Source organism: Gadus macrocephalus, chromosome 22, assembly GCF_031168955.1.
Source record: "Gadus macrocephalus chromosome 22, ASM3116895v1".
Classification (NCBI taxonomy): Eukaryota; Metazoa; Chordata; class Actinopteri; order Gadiformes; family Gadidae; genus Gadus; species Gadus macrocephalus.
The window spans coordinates 4906333-4930756 of record NC_082403.1 but is presented as its reverse complement, the minus strand read 5'-3'; the positions used below and the strand labels follow the sequence as shown (position 1 = coordinate 4930756).

General features: G+C 45.2%; 3 protein-coding genes across 3 annotated transcripts; 2 read left to right on the top strand and 1 right to left on the bottom strand.

The window, feature by feature from the left end:
* The first annotated feature begins 833 nt into the window (after positions 1-833).
* Positions 834-11306, top strand: eif3eb (eukaryotic translation initiation factor 3, subunit E, b). Its single transcript, XM_060043187.1, has 13 exons — positions 834-1012; positions 1408-1525; positions 1802-1919; positions 2115-2157; positions 2516-2620; positions 2947-3072; positions 3305-3429; positions 4158-4284; positions 7088-7189; positions 7660-7769; positions 8343-8445; positions 10156-10290; positions 10926-11306. Exons 1-13 carry the CDS (start codon positions 923-925, stop codon positions 10959-10961), a joined length of 1338 nt encoding a protein of 445 aa, XP_059899170.1. The 5' UTR covers positions 834-922; the 3' UTR covers positions 10962-11306.
* LOC132451012 (piggyBac transposable element-derived protein 4-like) lies at positions 5273-6422 on the bottom strand. Its single transcript, XM_060043234.1, has 2 exons — positions 6096-6422; positions 5273-5811 (listed from the first exon to the last, which is right to left on the bottom strand). Exons 1-2 carry the CDS (start codon positions 6125-6127, stop codon positions 5370-5372), a joined length of 474 nt encoding a protein of 157 aa, XP_059899217.1. The 5' UTR covers positions 6128-6422; the 3' UTR covers positions 5273-5369.
* An 820-nt stretch (positions 11307-12126) lies between the features above and the next one.
* On the top strand, positions 12127-22732 carry LOC132450996 (uncharacterized). The gene is made up of 5 exons (XM_060043214.1): positions 12127-12645; positions 13565-13602; positions 16170-16409; positions 20674-20947; positions 22010-22732. Exons 1-5 carry the CDS (start codon positions 12453-12455, stop codon positions 22093-22095), a joined length of 831 nt encoding a protein of 276 aa, XP_059899197.1. The 5' UTR covers positions 12127-12452; the 3' UTR covers positions 22096-22732.
* The last annotated feature ends 1692 nt before the right edge of the window (positions 22733-24424 follow it).

The following is a 24424-nucleotide window of genomic DNA, read 5'->3' as shown; positions in this document are numbered from 1 at the left end:
AACTCTTCCTCTTGGGCAATTGAGCTCAGCTAGTGTATGTTGTATATAGCATTAAATAGACACAACCTACGGAAACGCACACACATCGCACGCAAGCACGCACGCACGCACACACACCAACACTGGATAACTCTTCCTCTTGGGCAATTGAGCTCAGCTTGTGTATGTTGTATATACACACAAGCCTATGGAGACACGAACAAATCGCAGACGAATACACACACACACACACACGCACACGCACGCACGCACGCACGCACGCACGCACGCACGCACGCACACACACACACACACACACACACACACACACACACACACACACACACACACACACACACACACTGTGCAGCTATGATCGTTACAGAGTCCAATTTCTGCAAATTAAATTATTTAAATCCTAATGATCTAATAATGATCCTCATTATATCTAATGAGAATGCAGTACACACCCCGGCCCTTTTACTCCGGAATATCATGTTTATTGTGTAGTTCTAGTCAACAACCAGCAGGTGGTGAACAATTTGACCTAAAACACTACTTTTAATTGTTTTAGTTTTTATCAATTTAGTTGTTGTTCTCATCATGTCGGCACACGTGTAGATACTCCACTGTAATACAATTTCAACATCGTGAAACACTGGCTGCACAATTATTTTACCTTATACACGGAATATAACATAAAATAGTGTATCACTCATATTTCACTCATATATATTTATATTTGGCTTGTGTATATGTTTTGAATGCATACGTTAACGTCAGAAAAACTACGCCCTAGTAAAAAAAATCCTCCGTTATTATATACAATCTATTGTCCTTACAGTCTCTGCCCCTTACATCCCTGTCTGAACCTGCTCTGCTGCCTCTAGTGTTTGGTTTATTCAGACACCTTGTTAATAAAGTTCTTTTTGAAGCCGTAAAGATGGCGGACTACGACTTGACCACCAAGATAGCCCATTTTTTGGACCGGCATTTGATTTTTCCCCTCTTGGAATTCCTCTCCGTCAAAGAGGTACGTCGTTTTTATCACTGATTGGGATTGAACACATTTGGTCCAGAATTTGTGAAATTCTGTTAGCGTTAGAGCGACAATTTAGCCTCCACGAGCCACCGCGGTGCTAGCTAGCATTAGCCTTATCTTCCCCGGCTCACGTTACTAGCTACATTAGCTAGCCCACGCTGGGTACATTGGCCTCACCTAGTTCCCATTCTTGTCACATAATTCTATAATTTGGACATATTTCTGTCGACAATCGATGGACATTGTTTTTTATCGGTATCTTTACGCGTTTTATAGCAAGGTTCTAGATGTTATGGACGTCTGAACATTAACACCAGATGGTAATGAGGGTAGCATCCGTACACAATGCAATGCATGTATAATATGTATTTCTCTCTGTTTTTAAGATTTACAATGAAAAGGAACTCCTCCAAGGGAAGCTCGACCTTCTCAGCGACACAAACATGGTGGATTTCGCCATGGATGTGTACAAAAACCTCTACTCAGACAAGGACATCCCACACAGTAAGACTGGTTACGGTTCTATTAAATGTAAAAATATAACTGACTAATACTGGCTTGGAGACAGTTAAGACACTCATTTATTCTATTAACAAATAATATCCCTCATTTAAGCACCACTTCGCTGCACATCAATTGGATTCCATTCCTATGAATCTCATTAATATACATTAATGGTTCTATGTGAAGAGCCTTGTCAATAGCCTTTCAGCAGACATGAATAGTATTATCAGATTGTTATTTCCGAGGGTGAAGTGACCAAGAACATGTGCTCTGCAGCCTTGAAGGAGAAGAGGACCACAGTGGTGGCACAGCTGAAGCAGCTCCAGCTGGAGACGGAGCCCATCGTCAAGATGTTTGAGGACCCCGAGACCACGCGCCAGATGCAGTCCACCAGGTAAGCAAAGGAACTCCCCCCAGCCAACGCACGCTTTAGCTATGGGACAAAATGGGAATGATTGAGTCATAGTTTTCCTCAATTTCATTTAAACCCAGTATACACAATGACTATGGATAAACAAGCGCTGTATCGAGGATCTGATGGAGATGTATGAAAGATTAAGATTAGCTAATTGTTTTACTTCTTCCTCAGGGATGGGAGGATGCTTTTTGACTACCTGTCGGAGAAACACAATGTAAGTGGTTTGTTTTTTCACTTCCTGCCAGGTGCTGCCCAATTTGTGTCCACAATCGGATGTTTAGTTTCCAGATGACTTTTCATTTTTAAATTTGGTGTTTAAAAAGAGGGTATCATAATTTTCTATGGTTATAGCACATAATGCATGTCCCTACAAGGTATAATGGCACCATATTTTCATTATTTATTTGGATGCAATTGGAGCCTACTAACCGCAGTGTATGAATAGTTCATAGCTAATAGTTATAATAGTTTAATTTTCACACTTTCCTGTTGCTTATATTTATTTAATATAGTGACGCGATTCTATTTTGTGTTGATGAACCAAACCAAAACGTTCATGTTTTCTCTTCTAGTTCCGACAGGAGTACCTGGACACCCTTTACCGGTACGCCAAGTTCCAGTACGAGTGCGGTAACTACTCCGGGGCCGCGGAGTACCTCTACTTCTTCCGTGTGCTGGTAAGAGAAATTTGGCTGCTCTTCATAAAACACATTCACTGAACAGTTTTAGAGCTGGTGGTTTTTTAAAAGGCGTACTCTAAATTATGACATGCTAGTTTTACTATATAAAACTATCAAGCATTTCAGACCCTTTAATCCAATGTGTGTAATGGGAATTTAGATGCATGTCCTTCATCTGGGACCATCCTGTCCCATTTGGTTTTACCTCACTGAACTGTGTCTTGGGTCTCACACTTTCTCTTGCCTTTCACTTGTCTGTTATAACCTCTCTTCATGATTTGTGAGGTGAACACGGCACTTAAAATACTTCTGATTTGCTGCAGGTCCCTGCCACAGACAGGAATGCCCTGAGCTCTTTGTGGGGGAAGCTGGCCTCTGAGATCCTCATGCAGAACTGGGAGGCGGCAATGGAGGACCTCACCCGCCTCAGAGAGACCATCGACAACAACGTAAGAGAACCTCTTGGTTCTTGACCTGGCTTCTGACGTTGATGTTGGGCTCTGTTGCACCAGGCTTAACGAATAAGATATTCATTTTCAATTATCTTTATATTTTCTGTTTTAAATGTACCCTGGCACAACACCGGTGGGTGGCTAACAACGGGTTTAAAAAGCCTGCCCCTAGTGCGCCACGGGCAGAACCCCCCCCCTAATGTGATTGGTGCTGTGTGTTCCCTCGCAGTCGGTGAGCTCCCCGCTCCAGTCCCTCCAGCAGAGGACCTGGCTCATCCACTGGTCCCTCTTCGTGTTCTTCAACCACCCCAAGGGCCGGGACAACATCATCGAGCTCTTCCTCTACCAGCCCCAGTAAGTGGCCGTTTGGTTCTGTATAGGGATCAACCGATATATCGGTCGGCCGATATTATCGGCCGATATTCGCGTTTTTTACGTGTATCGGTTTCGGCCGATACGCGGCTGATTTCCGCCGATTTTTTTTATTTTTTTTATTTTTTTTTTACTTGTTCTACCTCACCTGTTTTTAATATTTGTTAAATATTGTTCATCTACTTGTTCTTACTTGTTCTACTTCACCTGTTTTTACTATTTGTTAAATATTGTTTTTTATATTGAAGTTCAATAAATGTTCCTTTAAAAAATAAAAATAAAAATCGGCTCAAGAAAATCGGTATCGGCGTATCTGCTAAGGCTGATGAAAAAATATCGGTATCGTATCGGCCCTTAAAAATCGGTATCGGTCGATCCCTAGTTCTGTACCTCCGCAGCCCCCATGTAGGACCCATGGAGGCTGTTGTGATGGCAGCTCAGGCCTATGTTGATGAGATACAACGGTACTTTATTAATCCTAGGCAGGGCATTTGGGTGGTACTTTGAAAGTTACGGGTCTGGTAGAATTAAAAGTAGATGACCAATATGAGCAAGAATAAAACCAATGTGTCCACATGCACAAGAGTAACGGAGCACTTTCCTAACACGATAATAAGTGTGAACAGTGACTGTTGAGCTGGACGTCATATCTCCGTTATGGGGCGACGTACACGAGTGTCTAAGCGGCGTGTGATTGGCCCTCCCTGCAGGTACCTGAACGCCATCCAGACCATGTGCCCCCACATCCTTCGCTACCTGACCACCGCCGTCATCACCAACAAGGACGTGCGCAAGCGTCGGCAGGTGCTCAAGGACCTGGTCAAGGTCATCCAACAGGTGAGAGGCTTGGGGGGGATGGAGGTGGAGCTGGGGGGGGGGGGGGGTGGGTGGTGGTGCTGCTGCTGGCTCCCCAGCTGGCTCCCCAGCGGGGTGTCTGTCTGGTAGGGCTGGGTAAAAATATCGATCCATCAATGAACTGCAGTTTATTTGTTCTCGATTCAGATTTTTTTTTAAATCGATTATTTCCATAAAAAAAAAAAAAAAAAAGAAGCATACTCAGTCATTGCAATCTAGCAGCGAGTATGTCTGAATGTACATGCCCTTTTACATTTGTCAATATTATGATTATTACTTTTATGCTGCAAGTTCAGCACAGGAACAATACTATACAATGTTGTATTCCCTTTTTGCTAGTTTTCACAATGAAATGGTTAATTCATTATGAAATGGTTAATTCTAAATAATTAGGTATTTTTGTCATCTGCACGTATTATTGAATCGATATCAAAGCAATTGGATCAATATCGAATCGATATCGACTGAAAACCGAAAGAATCAAATTGAATTGAATCGTGAGGAACCTGGCAATACCCAGCCCTAGTGTCTGGGTGACCGTATGCTGGATCCCCACCGGTTGACCCTGCCCTTAATGATAACACCACTAATGGTGTGTGGATGGATCTATAGATGATTCAATGACTGGATGGAGGGATGAATCAGTGAATGGGTGGGTGACAGTATTGTTGTTTGGGACCTCACAGGGCATAGAAACACTGTCAATGAAACTATAAAATTGTAATCATTAGAGGTGATAACATTAACTTAACCCATTTATGCCTAAAACGCCTGCTAAAAACGCCTGCTAAAATCCTATGCTATTCTAGGAAAAAGAACCTCATTTCCTGAGGTTTTTCTGAGAAAATAGTAAGAATTGTCAACGTCTACATAAACCTTAATATCTAAGCCTCTGGAGCACCTAGAAATATGAAATAAAAAGCATTTTAAAGGTAAGAACTACAGGTTTTATTAATACATGCTCCCTGAGCACAACCATAACAGCAACATTTTAAAAACATTCTCAAAACAAGATTAAGAAGAAAAAACAGTATAAATCGATGATATAAAATACAACAAATAACATTTTAACCAAAGCATTGTAAAGGCACACCCCTGACCTGCAGATCCAGCAACAACTTCACGCTGGTGTACAAGTTGTCCATGTAAACACACAAGTTTGACCCAAAATACGGTTTAGCCAGGTATGACACAATCCGGTAAGCCAGGCCTGTCTCGGTCTTGCCTGCAATGGCCCCTGTGTAAACTTGAAAATTGTTTACGCAGCCTGTATTGCTCTCTGCCATGACCCACACCTTTATCCCCCACTTCACCGGCTTCATGGGGAGGTACTGCCGGAAGGCAAGGCATCCCTTGTATTTTACCATGGACTCATCCACGCTCACAAACCCATTGACCTCATAGAGGGCCTGGAACTGATGCAAGAGGAGGTCCATGAACCGCTGGATCTTCCACAGCTTATCGGATTTATCCAAGGCAGGGTCCAAGTTATCTTCTAGATGGAGATATCTGAAAATGCATATATGACAAAGAATTTGAGCCTGACATTTATTTCCATCATTGTGATTATTTGTATTATGTTATTTATAGTATTTATATTCATAATTGTATTACTATTTATTCATTATTCCATTATTGTATTTATAACTAACATCATTGTATTTATTCAATATCAACCATCATCACCATTAGTAATTGCTATAGCACCACTATCATTACTGGCCATTCCGTTTTCTAAGAGAAGAGAATGGAACTCGGAAGAGAGCACAAGAAAAGAAAACATAAATATTTACCTCCAGATCATGTCGAAACGGTCCCTTGACATTTGTTTGGTAGAGCCACTTAGTTTGCCTCCAGTAATCAGTAGTTTGCTTTAAAATTCCAAAGCAAAGACACAGCCCGAGGAATGTTTTCATTTCTGTTTTCGGGACCGGGGTCCACTTGAGGTCGTGGGGGTCTGAGCTCGTACCTGTTGCGCGTACCGATTCGTTTCGGTCAATAACGTGTCCCACAGCTGATCGGTAAAGATCCTGGAAAACACATCGAGTGGGCTAGCATCCAAGGGGATCGGTTGTTTCAACCCCGGTGTGCGAGAGAATGTCTTTGTTTTCCGAGGCTGGTAATTGCCGCACCTGGAATCCCCGAAAGTCATCCTCCTCCTCTCCTTCGGTGTCCAAAAATTCCCACTTCTGTGCCCGATCCAGTGGATCAACCGGCACAAAATCATTCTCGTCCTAATTCTCATACTCAAATCCCTTGAATTCTATGACAATATCACTGCCATCGCTATCAAAATCCTCCATGTTCATTGCTACTTCTCGGTCGCCAGCTAGACGCGTCGCTAAAAACAAACAGAGAATATCGCGTGGCTATATGATTGATTGACGTGATTTTCAGCCAACCAAAGTTCGTTTTGGTGGTCTCCTGATCTTTACCAAAGCCTTAAGACCCACCCCATGTGTATTTTTAACCAACCAGAGTGAGTTATATGCTGCATTCGTCATGAAAACAGCACGTGTACAAAATGCTGCGCTACGCAGCAACCGGCAGGAAAGGCTATGTTGCGCTACGCAGCAACCGGCAGGAGGGGCCATGCTGCGCTACGCAGCATCCGGCGCCAATGGGTTAAAGGACTTGACGGGGCTTAATGACTGGATGGAATGGAAGCATTTCTGACCGTCCACTGAGACTAGAAATGCACCACAGAGTTCAGAGTTCAATTAATGTGCTTTATTATTGGCAAACACACGTGAATGACGGTCGGTTCTCTCCCACCCACCTCCAGGAGTCATATACCTACAAGGACCCCATCACGGAGTTTGTTGAGTGCCTCTACGTGAACTTTGACTTCGACAGCGCCCAGAAGAAGCTGAGGGAGTGCGAGTCGGTGAGTGTTTACAGGACACGCCCCCCTGTCGTCATGGTTTCTTTAATCCGTCAGTTTGCTTTGAAGTTACGACCTGTACTCTGAGAACGATTGGAATTGTCCCTAAGGCTTATTTTCATACTATGCTAAAACAAGTGTTTTAACTATTCCTTGTGCTGTTGACTCTTAAAAGGCTGTGTGTCACAGATCCTTTGATTCAAAGTCTTTCAGTAAATGCTTCTTGGTATGAATATTTTCTATTTCTAAGAACAAGTCTAGTTTGATTTTGCAGTAAAATGGAGGCTTGACTGACCGTCGTATCAGCCTTTTTGACAGTGTGTCCCTTAGTCAATACCCAAGCTATTGAACGCCTTCAAGAGGCCGTCACCCTGCCTGTAGAGTCCATCTCATCATCAGTCAGCCGGTCACCGTGGAGACGGAGAGGTTGTTGTGGGCGTCTGTTGACCTTGCGCTACTTCTTGGATCCTCAGGTTCTGGTGAACGACTTCTTCCTGGTGGCCTGTCTGGAGGACTTCATCGAGAACGCCCGTCTCTTCATCTTTGAGACTTTCTGCCGTATCCACCAGTGCATCAGCATCAGGTACTGACGGCTTCCCTCCCTCCCCCCCATAGCCCATCTTTTCACCCTAAAGAATCTGGTTCTACCACCTCCGCCCAGCCAAAGAGCTCTCGCTCGTCTTCATTTTATTGTACTATTTACCTTGAGAGGTATAGTACACCTTCTGTAAATGCTCCGGGCGGGTCACACAGTAAAATTCTTGTTCAATAATATAACATCATAAATTCAGCACTTATGGACAGACCTGGATCAAAAAGGGAAGACGCACAATGTATGCTGTTCAGGGATTTCTGGTCTGAAGTCGGTAGAGGTTCCTCTCACATGCAGGAGAGCGTCGAGTCTTTAGTGTTTGACTCTTAACAACCCAACGCTACTTGGTTTGATCCCCAAGTGTACAACCCGGTACCCGACCTGTATCTGAATTCACAGAAACTCTCCTAAATAGCTCCAGTAGTGAATTATAGCAGTCAAGGGATGTATGTTCTATTCTTTTTGCGTTTACTTTTGGATTGTCTCACACCTCGGTCTGAGATATGAACCCTCTGAGACTGTGCTTACCATCTCTCTCCTTCCTCCTCCTCCTCTTGCTTTCAGCATGCTGGCTGACAAGCTCAACATGACCCCAGAGGAAGCCGAGAGATGGATCGTCAACCTCATCCGGAACGCTCGACTAGATGCCAAGATAGACTCCAAACTGGTGAGTACTTCATGGGTTTATCATTGGCTCGTGAGAGCCAATGATAAACATGTGGGATCATATTGGGGCCATAATTTGTATCGTGGTTTTAGATACCAGGGTTTCCCCCAGCACTATCTTGTTAAGGCGGCCGCCTTAACAAGACTAGGGCCCCGCCTTGACTACCAATATATTGAAAAAAATAAATAAAAATGGCATTCGTAATACTCAGGTAATACTGTTTACCAATTAGTCGTGCCAATAAAGTTTTTTGAGTGTAATTGAGACGGGGACATCTGGTGGTTGAATATATTGTTGCATAGTCTATCATAGTCACCTGTCAATCTACCGCCAGTGACGTGCGGTGAGGTCAGTGAGTGGGTAGGCACTGAGTTCTGAAAGGCAGATTTCTCTAAACCTATATATTGTTAAATCAAAAACAACAAACAGGCACGCACGGCCGATTTCAAATAAGTTCCTCCCTTTCACACACACACACACACACACACACACACACACACACACACACACACACACACACACACACACACACACACACACACACACACACACACACACACACACACACACACACACACACACACACACACACACACACACACACACACACACACACACACACACACACACACACACACACACGACGTATATGAAATGTCACGACGGTGACTTCAGGTTTGCCCGTAGCCTACTGTAGTTTGGACTAAATGATTAAACATCGCATCCATCGACTTAACGGACCCCTCCCTCACCGAGGGCCGAAAAATCTGCATGTTTGCACAACATTTGTACCTACTGTTGTTCATTTATATGGAAATAAACAGTCGTTTATTTCATTCATGCGTACTGGCATCTTTGAGCAAAATACCCCCAAAATTTTTCGGCGCGGCGCTTTGCCCCGCGCCAACAACACCACCTACTGCTTACCACCTTGACTGAGACATTTACTGGGGGAAACACTGGATACTAAATCAAAATGTCTGACCTCTGGCCTTGAGCCATGTGAACAATCAGGGTCAAACTGCAGGTTTACTATTTATTGATCAATAGAGTTGTAGATGGATTATATATATTTCTACAGGGAAAAGCTTACCTAAACCAGTAATTAAAGACATAAGAGTAGGTTAATTATTTAACCTCAAGTGTTAAAGCAGTCCAAGCACTGTGTGGTTGCCACCCAGTGGAGCTCCAGGGTCGAGAGCTCATATTGTTCAGGGGCAGGAGAGCTTCTGTCCCTGAACAAGCCTTAAGTCTTGAACTGTGTAGCTGAACTGGTAGAGCATGGTATTAACAACGCCAGGGTTAGAGGTCAGATTCCCACTGGGGCTTCCCATGCTGAGTGGGGCTGGGAGCTGAGCCTATATGCACACATCGCATTGTAAAACACTTTGGAGGAAAGGTGTCCACCCAAGTATGTATGCGAGTACTTTAGACACTAGAGAGGGGAGAGAATATTGATTGTCGTAAGCATCACGATTTTTATTATCTATGATTCACAACTTCTAAAAAGCCAATAATGTAAACTCGTATATTCATATATTTAACTCTTTATAATATATATATGTTATTTATTTTATAAATCCCAATGATCAAAAACAAATCATGAGAACCCAAAAGAGCCACACCCCGAACCGAGATGTCTGTGCAGCTGTACTTCTCCCCGTCCTGACCTCCGTCTGCTCCTCTCCTCCTCTCTCCCCCCCCCCCCAGGGCCACGTGGTGATGGGCAACAACGCGGTGTCGCCCTACCAGCAGGTCATAGAGAAGACCAAGAGCCTGTCCTTCCGCAGTCAGATGCTGGCCATGAACATCGAGAAGAAGCTGGCCCACAGCGCCCGCACTGAGGTACAAACCACACCAGCGCACGCGCTCACAAAGTCCCTGTAGGGTGAGGGGTCGTGGGGACGGGAGGGTACGAGTCTCTGATAAGGTGGCTGCCATTTAAAAAAAGATGTATCTCTGATAAGATGAGGATTGTTGGCCTCTCAAAGGAATTTTGTTTTGGATGCTTTAAAAAAAGAGAACATAAAACCAACGGGAAAAAAAACGAGTATTTCAAAAATGGAGCCAGGATTTATAAAATGGAGCCAGGATAGTTTAGTGGTCAGGGACTCTTGGGCCAAAGCGCTCTGGATTGAAGCCCTTGAGCTCCCCTGAAGGCACCCTTGACAAGTCGTCCTTACGACTACCCTGCCTTTTAGTTTTATGACCAGTATGTGAATACGAGGTGCGTTGCTTTGAGGGGAAGCGGTAGATTAACAGGGCGTTCGATGTCTTGGGCTCCAGGTTTTGATGTGTGGATCCTGCAGTCTGGGATACGAAGATACACTCTTTGACTGCATCGTGTGTCTGTATCTCGTGTTTATGTCTGTCTGTATCTAATGCGTCTTCCTTATTTTTTTTTTACTGTATCGTCTGTCTGTATCTCGTATTTATGTGTCTGTATCTAATGCGTCTTCCTTTTTTTTTCGCCCGCTTAGACGCCAAACTGGGCCGCCACAGACACTGGCTTCTAAGGATCAGCCAATCAGGAGGAAGAGGAGGCTGATGTGGTGTTTATTCAGACTATATATTATATCAGGTTCCTAAGAAACATCTCTTTAATACCACATTCCCAGTATAATGTGGTCCTCGACTCTGGGGGACCTCAACATTTGGAGTCCAGGCTAAAATTATTAATAATTCTTATCTATTCTTTTTATGATGCAACTTTGTCTTTGCCTTCTGATCTGGCCATATCGAGTTGTCAAGGAAAATAGATAAGCAATCGTCATTATGAGGGACTTTTTTTTAAACTGCAAAACAACCACAATTGTTCCATGCCATCGACAAAATAAAGATTTTTGAGTCTCTTGAAATAACACTGCGTCATTGATTCCGCTCTTCGACACCCTGGAGCATTTCGTCGCTAGATGGCGCTATTTGTCTGTTGGATTTCAACGGGAGTACATTTCGGAGACACGGATGCAACGTAGCCACAGTATGATGGAGAACGTTAATATTTTGAATGAATCAGACTAAGATAATGTCCGAGCTTTGGCGATCAAAGATGTATGGATAATGTTTGATCGTTTAGAACTTTATATGGAAACGAAATAAAGGGCCACTATAGGTCTGCTGGCTGTAGTGTTGTGTTCGCTATAAAACTCGTTTTTTCTTGGTATAACTTCTTCAGAACTGTTGGCACCAGGCTAAAGTAGGCGTGTACAGCATCGCCCTGCATCCGGCTCTGGGACGTGGGTTTGCAACGATCCGTATCTCCGAGTAAATATTGACCTTGTACAAGCCGCGGCTGAATTCTCCATTAAGACGGTTCATTTAATTCACTAAAATAAATTTTCCTCTAAGAGTGGGGATGTGTCACGATGTCATAAATATAACCCAGAGTGTGATTTATCATGTCGGATATCTAGTTAAATCCTGCAGTGACAGGCTGTCATTAGTGCCTCGACTCCCCGCCGACATTATCCTCTTAGGGCGTCTGGTACCTGGGCGTGAAGGCGCTCGGGGGCATTTCTCACGTCTGCAATTAACGTGCCATCATGTTTCATGCGTGGACAGTGCACATTTACACCATCAGACAATCCGTGTTCACCTTGGGAGTGGCTTTTCTTCCAGTCAAACACAAAAATAACACTCCTGGCCACTCCTCCAAACACACGAACACACACACACACACACACACACACACACACACACACACACACACACGCGCGCATACATCAAGCCTAGTAGTTCGTTTTTCTTTTTTCCCCTTAAGTTATGATTCAACACGCACACGCGGTCGTGCACGGCAAGTCGACGTGGGCTGAGGTCTGAGAGCCGTGCATGGAACAGCTGGTACCCATCTGTGGCTTCTGCTTTTCCTGCTCTCGCAGCCGCTGTGCTGCCCCGAGTCGCTCCAGAGACGGAGCCCGTGATTCGTAGCCTCCAACATCTGATCAAAGACGCACGTCTACCGGCAGAGTACAGGGAGTCATAGCGCTTAATACATCAACACCGGTGACATGACGGCGTCAGATTTACTTTCGGGTATCGACGTGGATGCGCTGATGGCATGGGCAGCCACGAACCCGGCTGTGACCCGGCTGCTCTGGGTCCTGGTCCTGGTCTTGGCCACTCTGCTGGTCTGGGCGCTGTTCTTCTGCTGCTACGCCCGGAGCCGCGGCTCCTCGCCGGCGCTGGAGAGGTACCTGGAAGGTAGGTGTGTCTCCGGGGGAGGGAAGATGAGAGGCGAATGAAACAAAACTTCTAGTACAAGACGGCTAGAGTTAGGCCTACTGTATGGGGAATTTAGTGGAACCTCTTTTTATTTGTTTTTACAACTGCTGCAATTATTGTAAATAGAGAGTATTTCCTTTCCAAGAGACCCCCCCCCCTCCCCACACCCCCCACACACTCCACACACTCCACACACAGACACACCGCCACCCCGCCTACATTTTCCAGAACCTATCGCTGGCACAGGGAATTTTCTGCGGCTGAAGTTGGCCTTGATTACTGTTCCAATGTGCTTTTTACAGTTTGGCTGAATACAATGGTACATTCATGAATGAATTTATCCTTCAATACACGGGTAAACCATTTAACCATAATGATATAGGCATGCCTTTTAAACTGATGCTTGGATACACACACTCCATGGAGACTTAAGAGCGGTGTGTAGCGGGCTGTGAACCGTGTTGGGCAACCCAACAGCCAATAAAAGAGCCAGTGGGTTCACAGCCAACCCAACCACCCAACTTGGGTAGTTGGGTAGATTTGACGAGTCATGGCAACTGATCAGCGTGACTCAGTTCTCCAGAGCCTACATGACCACCCCCTAAATCACTGGACCTACAGGTCTCATGGTATAGGCCTAATGTGTTAGACAATTGTAATAGACCTGTTTGTAATAGACCTTTGAAACACAAAAGTTCAAATGTAGCCTACTCTGTATTTTTTTTTTCTTTTTCAGGTTCCTTAGTAATAAGCCTACTTAACGACGCAGTTTGTCAGTTAATTTTCAATAAGTCAGTAATCAATGAGTTACTTGTTCATTTTCGTGCCTGAACCCGGCCCAGAGGTGTCAGTTCTGAAACTAGACTAACTTTTTGTTCCCTTATTTTTGTGTAAACAGTTATGGTGAACCAGTCCAAGGCAAAGAGTTCACGCCAGGTGAGAAAATTCATCGTACCATTATAGATTATGATTTGGCCTAGTTACATATATTGGAAAGTAATAATGTACATTTTAAAGACCACCGAAAGAGGCCTTAAACCCGGGTACAGACGCCTGAGCATCCTGTCCTTTTTAAATAATTCATACTTTAGCCTGTAGAGGGCCTCATTTACTTGTACATTGCTGTCGATCGTGAGCAAACACTACATAACAAAGTATCACGTTGAATTTCTTGAACTGAAAAAAGGGATTGTGCATGTAGAAGTTCACATGCTCTAAATAATAATCAAGCAGATATTAAAACATGCGCACGCTAGTGTTTGGAACAAATTTTCACCAAAGATCTCAGAAAGGTATCCACTGACTGTTTGGTAAGCCATATATTCAGGCTAAAATTCTTCAAATTCAAGACGCCATTCAACCTTCAGAACATCCGTAATTACCATCCTTAGGTGTAGGGACATACCCTAGCTTATTCTCTGGGCTGCGGAGACGGCCTGGAGCCCTGTAATAAAGTCCTGGTATTAATGCCATATCATGCCCAGATGGAGAGCACAAAGCAATGAGCTGTCTGCGTGTGTTATTGCATTGAGAGTCTCCATGAGTAACGGTGTCTGTGTGTGTGGCCGATGTGGAGAGGAGATGAGCCTCCTCATGAGCCAACAAAGACTGTTACTGACTTCGGAAAGACCGGAGAGGCTTTGGTTTTTTCGCTCTCTCGTTCGCTCTCTGGAGAACAATCCGTACAGAGCGCTTGTTGCTTAGGGTTCTCCAACTCATGTTGAAAATGGCTTCTGTGGTCTTTGCAGATAATAACTTGGAGGGCTTTCAGTTCATACATTAGTTCAGACATTCGTTCCTACAGTAGTTCATATTTTATTTCACACGTCAAGTTCATACATTAGTTCAAACATTAGTTGAAAGTTTGGTTCATATTTAAGGTTATACATCTTGTGCATACATGCATCAGTTCATATTTTAATTCATGTTAATACATTCCCTAGGAGTTCATTCAAAACCTGTTTTTATCTTTCTGTAATTTTCTCTGTTTGTTTCAAACTCAAATGGGTACAAGTTTGGCGGGACAGTCACCATTTTTCAATAAGGTCTCAGGACTCCCAAACCTCTAAAATGAATATCCTTTTGAAACAGTAAAAACAGTTGTCATTGACGATGTATAGCTCCGAAATGGTAACCAAATTTTTTTACTACAGCTCAGCTATCTACATTTAAACTAATCTTATCACAAGTATACATCCCCTTTAATTTAAATCTGTCGTGGTTTATACTCTTGTTACATGCCAAGTATGTGTGCATGCAGAATGAAGCTAATGGATAGCCGCAGGACACAGGTGGAACAGTTAGCCTTTTGTGAAAAGAAATATTTGACATGACATTTGAAGATGGATTGCTCAACATTGCTCGCTATGGGTATTTAAACCGACATGTAACTCTGGCTCAAGTGAGAGACTCTGCTACAATAGTTTGACAAAGCTAGCTGCCCCACTGGGTCTCCTGACAGACCTCTACATTTCAGTTTGTCACAGTATCCATTGAAACACGAAAGCTTCCAGTCCGAACCCATGAGTGCTGCTGTGTTTGAATGATTGTGGATGAATGAATGGCCTGGAGCCAATATTTTAAATTCCAATTGTTAAATCTTCAATTTGAAACAATACTGCATGATTTTCAGGCCGTGACTCAAAAAGGGGGGGGGGGGGGGGGGGGGTAAATTGTTGTTAGTCATCATTTAATAAAATGCTATCCAACAATTAGCATACATAGCATCGACCTCAATATATATACATTGTCTGTTTCATATGAATTGATTTTAGTTTTGTCCTTTAACTGATTTTAAGAAAAGGGCTTTTCTGAAGGAGTTATTTTTATAACAATCTGAAATAAAATTGCCAACATTTTCATTAGTACTTAGACATCTACTTTTTTATAAAAAAGATATTGACACATTTTCCGAAAGAGATCTTAATTTGAAGCTCGCTAGATTTGGTTTTCGATGGTTGCAGGCTAGTTTTCGGGGTAACCCTGAGTCCTTCAAAGATTCAGAAGAACAGAGGGCTATTTGTTTACCTGACAGCGCTCATCAAATCAATGGCAAGGGAATGGGAACAAACGTCTTTGTTCTGGTTTCACCACAGCCTGCCAAGCGAGGGGGGGGGGGGGGGGTCAGTGTCCAAATGAGACACACTCAAATTGGACCGAACATCTCCACTAGACAATCTTCCACTCTCCAAACTGCTCAATGTACTCCAGACTGCTAAATGTTCTCCAGCCTGCTAAATGTTCTCCAGACTGCTAAATGTTCTCCAGACTTCTAAATCTTCTAAGAACTGCAAGATCTTCCAGAAAACCAATTGAGTTCTTCCTCAAAATGAATTCAAGGCCTGGATTAAAATTAAGTGGGGCTTCGGTGATCAGTTGTGAGAGGAGGACACCTGGGAACGAGGTTCTGTATTGCGTGAAGCCATTTGTAGCCTTGTTTTGTTTCACTGTGGAATTTGGCAAATTTTGGTTTAATAATATGATTTGATTTGTTTTTGTTTCAGAAAAAGAAGAAGACGAAAGAGAAGCATGTTGCCTTTCTCCTAGATGAAGAAGACAAGGCGGAGGAGGCTGTCGTCTCTAAACAGGAAGCAGTCACCTCTAGACAGGAAGTTGTCCCCACTGGACAGGACGTGGTCGTACCCTCTGGACAGCAGGAAGCTCCAGGTCCTGGACTGAGGAAGAGGAAGAGACGAGGCAATAAAGCCGGAATGGAAAAGATGGCCGTCGATGACACGGAAAAGGTGGGAAATATTGAAACTGAAGAAAATACTTACAGAAATTACTTTGTGCATAAGGTTGTATAATAATGATTAGGGATGAGGGTGGTGGTGGTCGTGAGGATGATTGTGATGAGGATGCAGATAAATATCAGGATGGTGATGGTGATAATGAAGGTGATGGTGGTGGTGGTGCTGAGGAAGATGACGGTGATGGTGGTGTTGGTAAAGGTGGTGAAGATGATGATGATGCAGAGGGTTGTAGTGATGATGATGCAGATAATGATTAGGAGGATGGGGAACATGGAGGTGGTGATGATGATGATGATGATGAAGATGATGATAGTGGTGGTGTCGATGAGCAGGTACAACAGGAAGGAGTACACAGCCCTATAATAATAATTTGTGATGGTGTCCTTTACTGAGTGCATGGGGTTGTTTTACAACATCTTCAAATTACATTGTCATCTGGGGTGACCCTGATTAGCTTCTGTAGGCTTGTTCTCGTCTATCATTATATCATCCAGGTGTGCGGATTGGCCATATAAAGAAGTTGTCCCCCCAATATAAATTATTACTAAAATAATTAATCTATATTTTAAGCTAATGGCTATGTGTGTCTGTTACAGCAGATCAGATCATAGGCGTTGATTGATGTGCCCTTCAGAAAATACTTTTAAAGAAATTCCATAAACTTTAGAAGTTTGTGGTCCCCCTCTAAGTTGTAATGAGATCTGCGCCCTTGGTTTGGTTCACAATTGCAGTCTAGTCTACTTTGACATGCATCAATGCACACAAAGTTGGCACAGAAGCTGGCACCAGGAGCGGTACACGTAAAGCCCATCAACACCCAGAAGGTCACATGGGCCACCCCCCCCCCCCCCCCCCCCCCTTATACCCCTAAACTAACACTCATTGCACCTCCTTTCCTTTTCCCATTTATATATACATATGTGCATTTTAATAACACACGAATTAATAATGGGGTACATTCAGCAGAGATTAATTCATTTGAGATGACAGAGTCAGTGTGACCCTGTCCATGCGTGTATTTTGCATATATCACGACGACCCACATGTAGTTTTGTCGATCCGAACACCACGCACCAAAAAACGATCCTAATTATAATATTCTAGGAGCATGAGGTGTTGCATGTGTTCCTCTGCAAATGCACCGTGGTTCGGACCCAGATCACCGCCCTCTGTAGTAAACAACACGCTGCCGAGGAGGTGTGAGCTGCCTGCGGGGTCTCGCCGTGTACCCCGCTGCGTGACTTTGCGCAGTCACACACCGCAACCCCATCTCGCCGTAGAGTCATCCTAGCAAAGAGGTCCTAGCATAGGCTATAGCTTCAAAGGTAGCCTGGGCAGGTGCAGAGCAGATCTGGCAGCAGACAGCCTTGGTCGTGTTGCCCGGCGGTGCACCTATACAGGAAACCAGTGTATCCTTGTCCTCATCTGAACCACCGCGCTCTTCTGACGCAGGCGCGCCTTGTGCCGCAGTTCATGATGATGATGATGATGATGATGATGATACTCGGAAGTTTGGGCTGCCCTAGGACCGGTCGTTCGTGGATGGTATCTGAGCAAGTGAACAGAATCGAAGGAGTATAGTTCGCCCAGGAGTGAGTTCCGAGTCCCCACGACGGAGTGAGCAGCAGCCCGTTACTCTTGAGTCGTGAGTACCCCAGAGGACGCGGAGCGCCCGGTGATGCTGTCTTACTGCTGCATCAACGATGCGGTAAAATAGCCCTGGTTATACATTCTTTAGGTCTCCTCTTAGTGAAGCCAGACCCGCATGGTGTTTGCACTAGGCTATAGCCTACATTAAGAAGCATCATCCAGCGCAGTGGATGCACACCTATTCAGATACAGATGCAGAGGACTGCATTAATCCCGGTCTTCCCGGAGGATATATTTCCAAGTGCATTGCACTTGGAAATACATTTTCCTGTTTCTCAAATCATTTATCAAACCGACTGTCGAGTTGGACACAAAAAAAATCGGAAATAATGAAATAGTGTTGGAAAAAGGTTCAGAGGAGTTTAAAAAAAAAAATATATATTGAATTTATTTATTTATCTATTTATTTATTTATTTATTTGAATCCGTCCCAACTCCGAGCTGAGCTGGCTGTAGGCTAATCTGGCGGTTCAAAGGACAGCCGACCGCGTCTTAACTCACTCCATCACTCACGGCCGTCACACAGCCGCTCTTCAACCTCAGTCGTCTCAGTCCTCTGGATCAGAACCGTTCTGTAGTGATTCATCTGCTGCTGAAGTCCTTTACCATTGCCGCAGCAGCCAATGCGCTCAGGACTTCTACTATGTCTTTGAGTTTCTATAAAAATGCTAAAGTTGCTTGGTAACTATACAGAGACCCCTAAAGCTCTCTGTATTTTAAACAGGCCATCAACAGGCTTGGGTGACGGCAGTGAATGGCCCTTAATATAAGACACCTACCCTTCCAAAGAGTCGGTACGCTACTTATTTAAATAAGAATGCGATTGTTTGTTTTAGATTATTTGTGTTTTAGTATTATATATGAACAATGCAAGCTATTCTTTCAGTTTATCACTAGCCAAAGCACAGTTGTTTGTACGTGTTCTGGGTGATATAATACTCTATTGTGTTAATCCTCCAAGCAGGAGTAGCAGTTTATACTGTATATTCCTGATGCTTCATTCAGAGCGTTATGTTAGGGTCTGTTGCCTCTCAGGCCAGAAGCTGTGGTCCAGTATTGACTAGCTCTCAGACTCCTCTCCCTAGCCATTAACGATGATGATGAAGGCTAGGATGTGCAGATGAAGAAGAGGATGATGATGAAGTGAATCTCATCATTTGCTCTAATGCAGCTTGGATCTTTTGAATCATTCCGCCTATTTCCTTGTATTTCATAATTCGTTTGAAATAATCTTCTGTAGGAATCTGAAGAGTGGCTTTATAGCAGGGATAGGAAACACTACAGTAAGGAGAGATTGGGGGTTGGATGAGTGTATCTGTATGTATAAGTAACCCATTGTTAATGTTTAGTAGCCTGATATTTATCTCACAAACTGGCTTTCCAAACCGAAATGTTTCCATTGATCTAAACCAGAACGTTTCCATCCTCATATATTATGACGATGCTTTAACACAAAGTGATTTGCAGTGAATTCAGACTGAGTCGGGAAATTATAAGGAGAAGGGGGGCGGCCATCTTGCCCTGGGATGCCGATGGATAGCAGAGATCAAACCCAGTACCTTTGGACTGGGTTTGATGGGGGGGGGGGGGGCGGGGGTGGGGGCGGGGGTGGGGGGAGGCAGCCCCTTCAGTGCAGGTGAGTCAGCAGAAAGGAGGCCAGCGGAGACTCTGAGGTGGCGCCTGCTTTACGCATCATCAAAAATGGCCCAGTGCTCTTACCCGCTGCCCTGGAGACGCTGCGCCGGAACCGGTCTGTTCTGGTCCCGTCACGTCCTCTACCTGCTGCAAAACCAGAATTCAAATATGACCCAAAAAAAATTGTAGTAATATTGAAATCATTGTATCACGACACTTAACATATTATAGTCTATGTAGAATATCATACAATTGACAAAAAAGGGAAATGGTTATTAAAATATAATCATTATTATTTCCCAACGCTGTCAATATCGATGTAATATCATCATGATTCACGATTATTAAAGACATCTTTATGTCCCGAAACAAGGTCACAGATTATGATAGGAACCAAGGTGAGGGGAGGCTTTATGGCAGATACAATATCAACGTTTTGTGACATCATGATTAATATATTAAAACAAAAATATGACATATTTGAATTCTGGTTTTCTCACGTGCTCAATGTACCAACACTGAATTATGTATTTGTTTGTCAGGTACAGTGCAGCCAACCTGGTCCCAGGTACAAACACACACAGTGTGTCCTGCAGAGTGTTTCCACTATAGGCTAATGTGTGCCTCCCTCCACGTCCTCCTCCCCCTCTTCTCCTCACCCCTTCTCCCTCCCCCTCAATCCTTCTCCCTCCCCCTCTACCCCCTCACCCCTTATCCCTCCTCCCTCCTCCCTCCTCTCCTCCCCTCTCCTCCTCCCTCCCCCCTCCCCTCTCCTCCTCCCTCTACCACCCCCCTCACCCTCCTCCCTCCACGTCCTCCTCCCCCTCTTCTCCCTCCCCCTCACTCCTTCTCCCCCCCCCCCCCCCCCCTCACCCCTTCTCCCTCCCCCTCAACCCCCTCACCCCTTATCCCTCCTCCCTCCTCTCCTCCCCCCTTCCTCCCCTCTCCTCCTCTCCTCCTCCCCCCCCAGGCCGGGGCGACCCCCCCCCAGCCCATGGAGGAGTGGACGGGGCGTTCCGAGCGCCGGCCCCTGGTGCGGGCGGCGTCCGAGGAGAGCTCCTGCGGCCTCGACCGGAGCGGCGGCGGCGGCGGCGGCCTGGAGCGCGGCGGCGCCGTCAGCTCGTCCCCGGTGCGCGGGGACACCCTGCCCTGGAACCTGCCCAAGCACCACCGCATCAAGCGCTCCAAGTCGGCCTCCGGGGACGTCCTGGACGCCGCGGAGAGGGCCGTCTACCGCATCGCAGGTAGGGTCGTGTGGGGGGGTTCAGGGGGGGTCAGGGGGGGTCACGGCGGTCGCGGCGGGGTGTACATGGGTTGGAGTGTGTTCCCCCCCCCCCCAGGGGGCCATGTGTGGATGAGGCTTGGCTCTTGGCTTGACGTGTGAAGGGATTATTGGATTTCATTTTTGGAAGGAAGGAGCAATTAGTTGATGATTATTATTATTATTGATTTTTTTTATACTGCTCCTTGTGATATTTGTCTGAAAGAAATGCCTAAAGCGGTCCAACAGGATAGTGGTGACCAAGCAGCGGCATCAACCTCGCTTGCTCCGCAGATTCCATTCCATCTGCCATTCCGATGCAGCGGGCCATTCCTGTCCGTGAGACCTCCGATAAAGGCGCACGATTCCTCCTAGATATTGATTTGCTTTGACACTGCAGTGCTGTCCATGTGACTTTGTTGGCGCTACACTGCAAATTACAACAACAACAACAACAACAACAACAACAACAAAAGCAACAGCAATAAAGAGAGCCGTAGTAGCGTGTGGTTGAGGGCCTGAGAGAGCTGCACACAGCTAAAGAGGGAGTGCAGTGTGCTTAGATAAGCACTTTATTGGAGTACTGAATCAGGTTGTTGTGTCTTTAAGAGACGCCGCAACCTTTTAGGACAGATAAGCAACTTAGAAACAGCCAAGAACACTTTTTAACCTCGAACCAGCGCCCTTCTTACTCGGTGACGGCCCAGTGTTGATGCTGTGGGTCTCTGTAAATGTTCCACTCTCATAGACAGGCTTCAAGCCCGGGGTCTGAGATCAGCTAGGCTTCTGTGTCTCCAGCTCACTGGACGGCTGCAACATGAACCTGGGCTGCGATCAATCAGACCTGCCAGTCTGTATGGGGGGGCAGCTCAGACTCAGGGCCGCTGCAGACACACTCAGAGGTTATCAGCCTGCCGACGGATCGCTGGGTAGGGACGTCGATAGCTGGCACCAAACACGCACCTCATTACCGAGGGGCTGGGATGGTGTTCAATGTTGTGTCGTGTTTACGTTCACCTGTGTTTCGGCGGTGACTTGTGTTCAGGAATGGATCTAACGGTGGTGAGGGTGTTTGACTCCCAGCAAAACGGTACTGGGTTCGATTCCCAGTGTCCTTGTTCCTGTGAATGACACACATCTGAGTTCACTGTAAGTCGCTTTGAAAAAAGAAAAAGCGTCTGAATCTAAATAACCAGAGTTGCAGTTCTCTGGTTCCCATCATGTCCACTCGGCCCCTCTTGGTTCAGAGGTCAAAGGAAGAAATTCCCTTACGCGACTGTTTTTACAGAAAGAAGAAGAAGTAAAAAAACGGAAGCAAGAAAACATGAAAGGTCCCAAATATCCCCTCTCTTAATAATGAATCCACCTGCTTGCCCGCCTCCAGTCAAGGTTCAAGGATGACCCCCCCGTCTTAAACACCTGGTGTTGGAAATCCTGAAGCTAAACCCAATAATCGAACAAACCGCCGTTTGCAGAGTCAGCTGAAACATTCCTCCTGCTCTTGTTGTGTAACGTGTCAGTTATGTGTGAGAGACATTTTACCGGCGCCGGCAATGTTTGGTATTTGAGTTGAGTGACCTTTGTAGAAAAGGGAATGGGCTTTCAAAGGGTCTAGTTTGACTGTAGGTCATGGGGAGGTAATACCCCTCCTTAGGCACATCTGCACATCCAGGACTCATCTGTCATTACTTTGTTGGAGACACCAGGGCCATGACACCCTCGGGCTACACCTTAAGGCTACACCTTTATGCTACGTCTTTAGGCTGCACCTTAAGGCTACACCTAGGCTGCACCTAGGCTGCACCTTAACGGCTACACCTTGAGGCTACGGACTCAGGCTACAACTTCAGGCTATTTCTTTAGGCTATGCCTGGGTCCGGTAGAGATGTAGGCTTTCTGTTTTCACTGTTTAACCGACAGGTCATCAAGGAGCAGGTAGGGGTTGGACAGTGAATACAGAGACAGGTCATTAAGGAGCAGGTTGGGGTTAGACAGTGAATACAGAGACAGGTCATTAAGGAGCAGGTAGGGGTTAGACACTGAATACAGAGACAAGTCATTAAGGAGCAGGTAGGGGTTAGACACTGAATACAGAGACAGGTCATCAAGGAACGGGTTGGGGTTAGACAGTGAATACAGTCAGAGACAGGTCATCAAGGAGCAGGTTTGGGTTAGACATCCTGCTTAAAGGATACCTGAAAGGCTGTGGACATTGGGATGGAACACAAAACCTTTTTGAAAGCCCTAGTTACAACACTGTCCTGACGCCTAAGGTGAATTTTTTTTTTTTTTCTCAGCAAGCAATGTGTGTGAATGAATGAAGGAATGAATGAATGTAACGCGGACAGACCATAATGACCAGCCTGCTCCATAAAAGATTTCAGGGTTTCCCCTTTTTTCTGAAATACTTACTGTTAGTGACTGTGTACTTTAGCTTTTGTGACGCAGAGTGACTCATGCTGTTGCCTAGCAACGTTATGGTTGAGGGTTTGCCAACGGGTCGCCCCAGTGCGTGTCTCCATCGAAACCTCAAGCTCAACTAAGCACCCTGTGGGCACTTTCTATACTGAGGGCTTGAGAGGATAAAGATTGAGAATAACTATAATAATATTTGCCACTTCTTAGTGCTTGGCAACTGAACAGTTTGTTTGGCATTTCTGAGATGTTTCAACCGTCTTGGGAGGGACCTGAGGGAGGAGATCAGGAGGGTTTGAGTCATTCTGTGCTGACCGTGTAGGCTGAGGCTGGGTCTTTGTAGTTCTAGGCCTGGGCACTAGAGAGCAGCAGTCCAAGACAGAAGGCAGTGAGTGGGTTTCGATTCACTTGAAACTATCCATCTTCATTCTCAGAGAGTCATAGTTGTATTAATGGACCAAGAACTGAGAATGAATGATTATTTTGCCATTTCTTCCCAACTTCTGTAAAAAATGTTGGTGAAATAATAAAGTAATGTAATGCAGTTCTATTTCCCTTGCTACTTGTCAACAGGTGTGAATCTCCTTAGTCCTTACACACCTGTGTGTGTATCAAGAAGCAAAACCGTCCCTTTAACTGTCCTACGCATTAGTGTTTAAACCCGGCCCCACGTGGCGGTACAAGGTAGCTACATGAAGGGGCTTCCTCCCTTTGGTCCCGTCTGATTCCCCTCCTTTGTTCTGAGTGAGTGTAAGCCATGAAGTCAGAGTAATGACGGTGTTAGCATCAGCGCTAGGGGGCTTGTAGTCTCTCTTGTAGTCTCTCGCCCTTCTGAGGGCTAGCTGGCAACGTGCTAACTCACGGGGCCCCAGGGTGAACAACGGAAGACAAAAGCGACAAGGCCCTTTGCTTCGGGACGAGCCACGAGCCAGGATTTACTGCCCATAGCAATTAGAGAGAGAGAGAGAGAGGGAGGGAGAGAGGGAGGGGGAGAGAGAGAGAGAGAGAGAGAGAGAGAGAGAGAGAGAGAGAGAGAGAGAGAGAG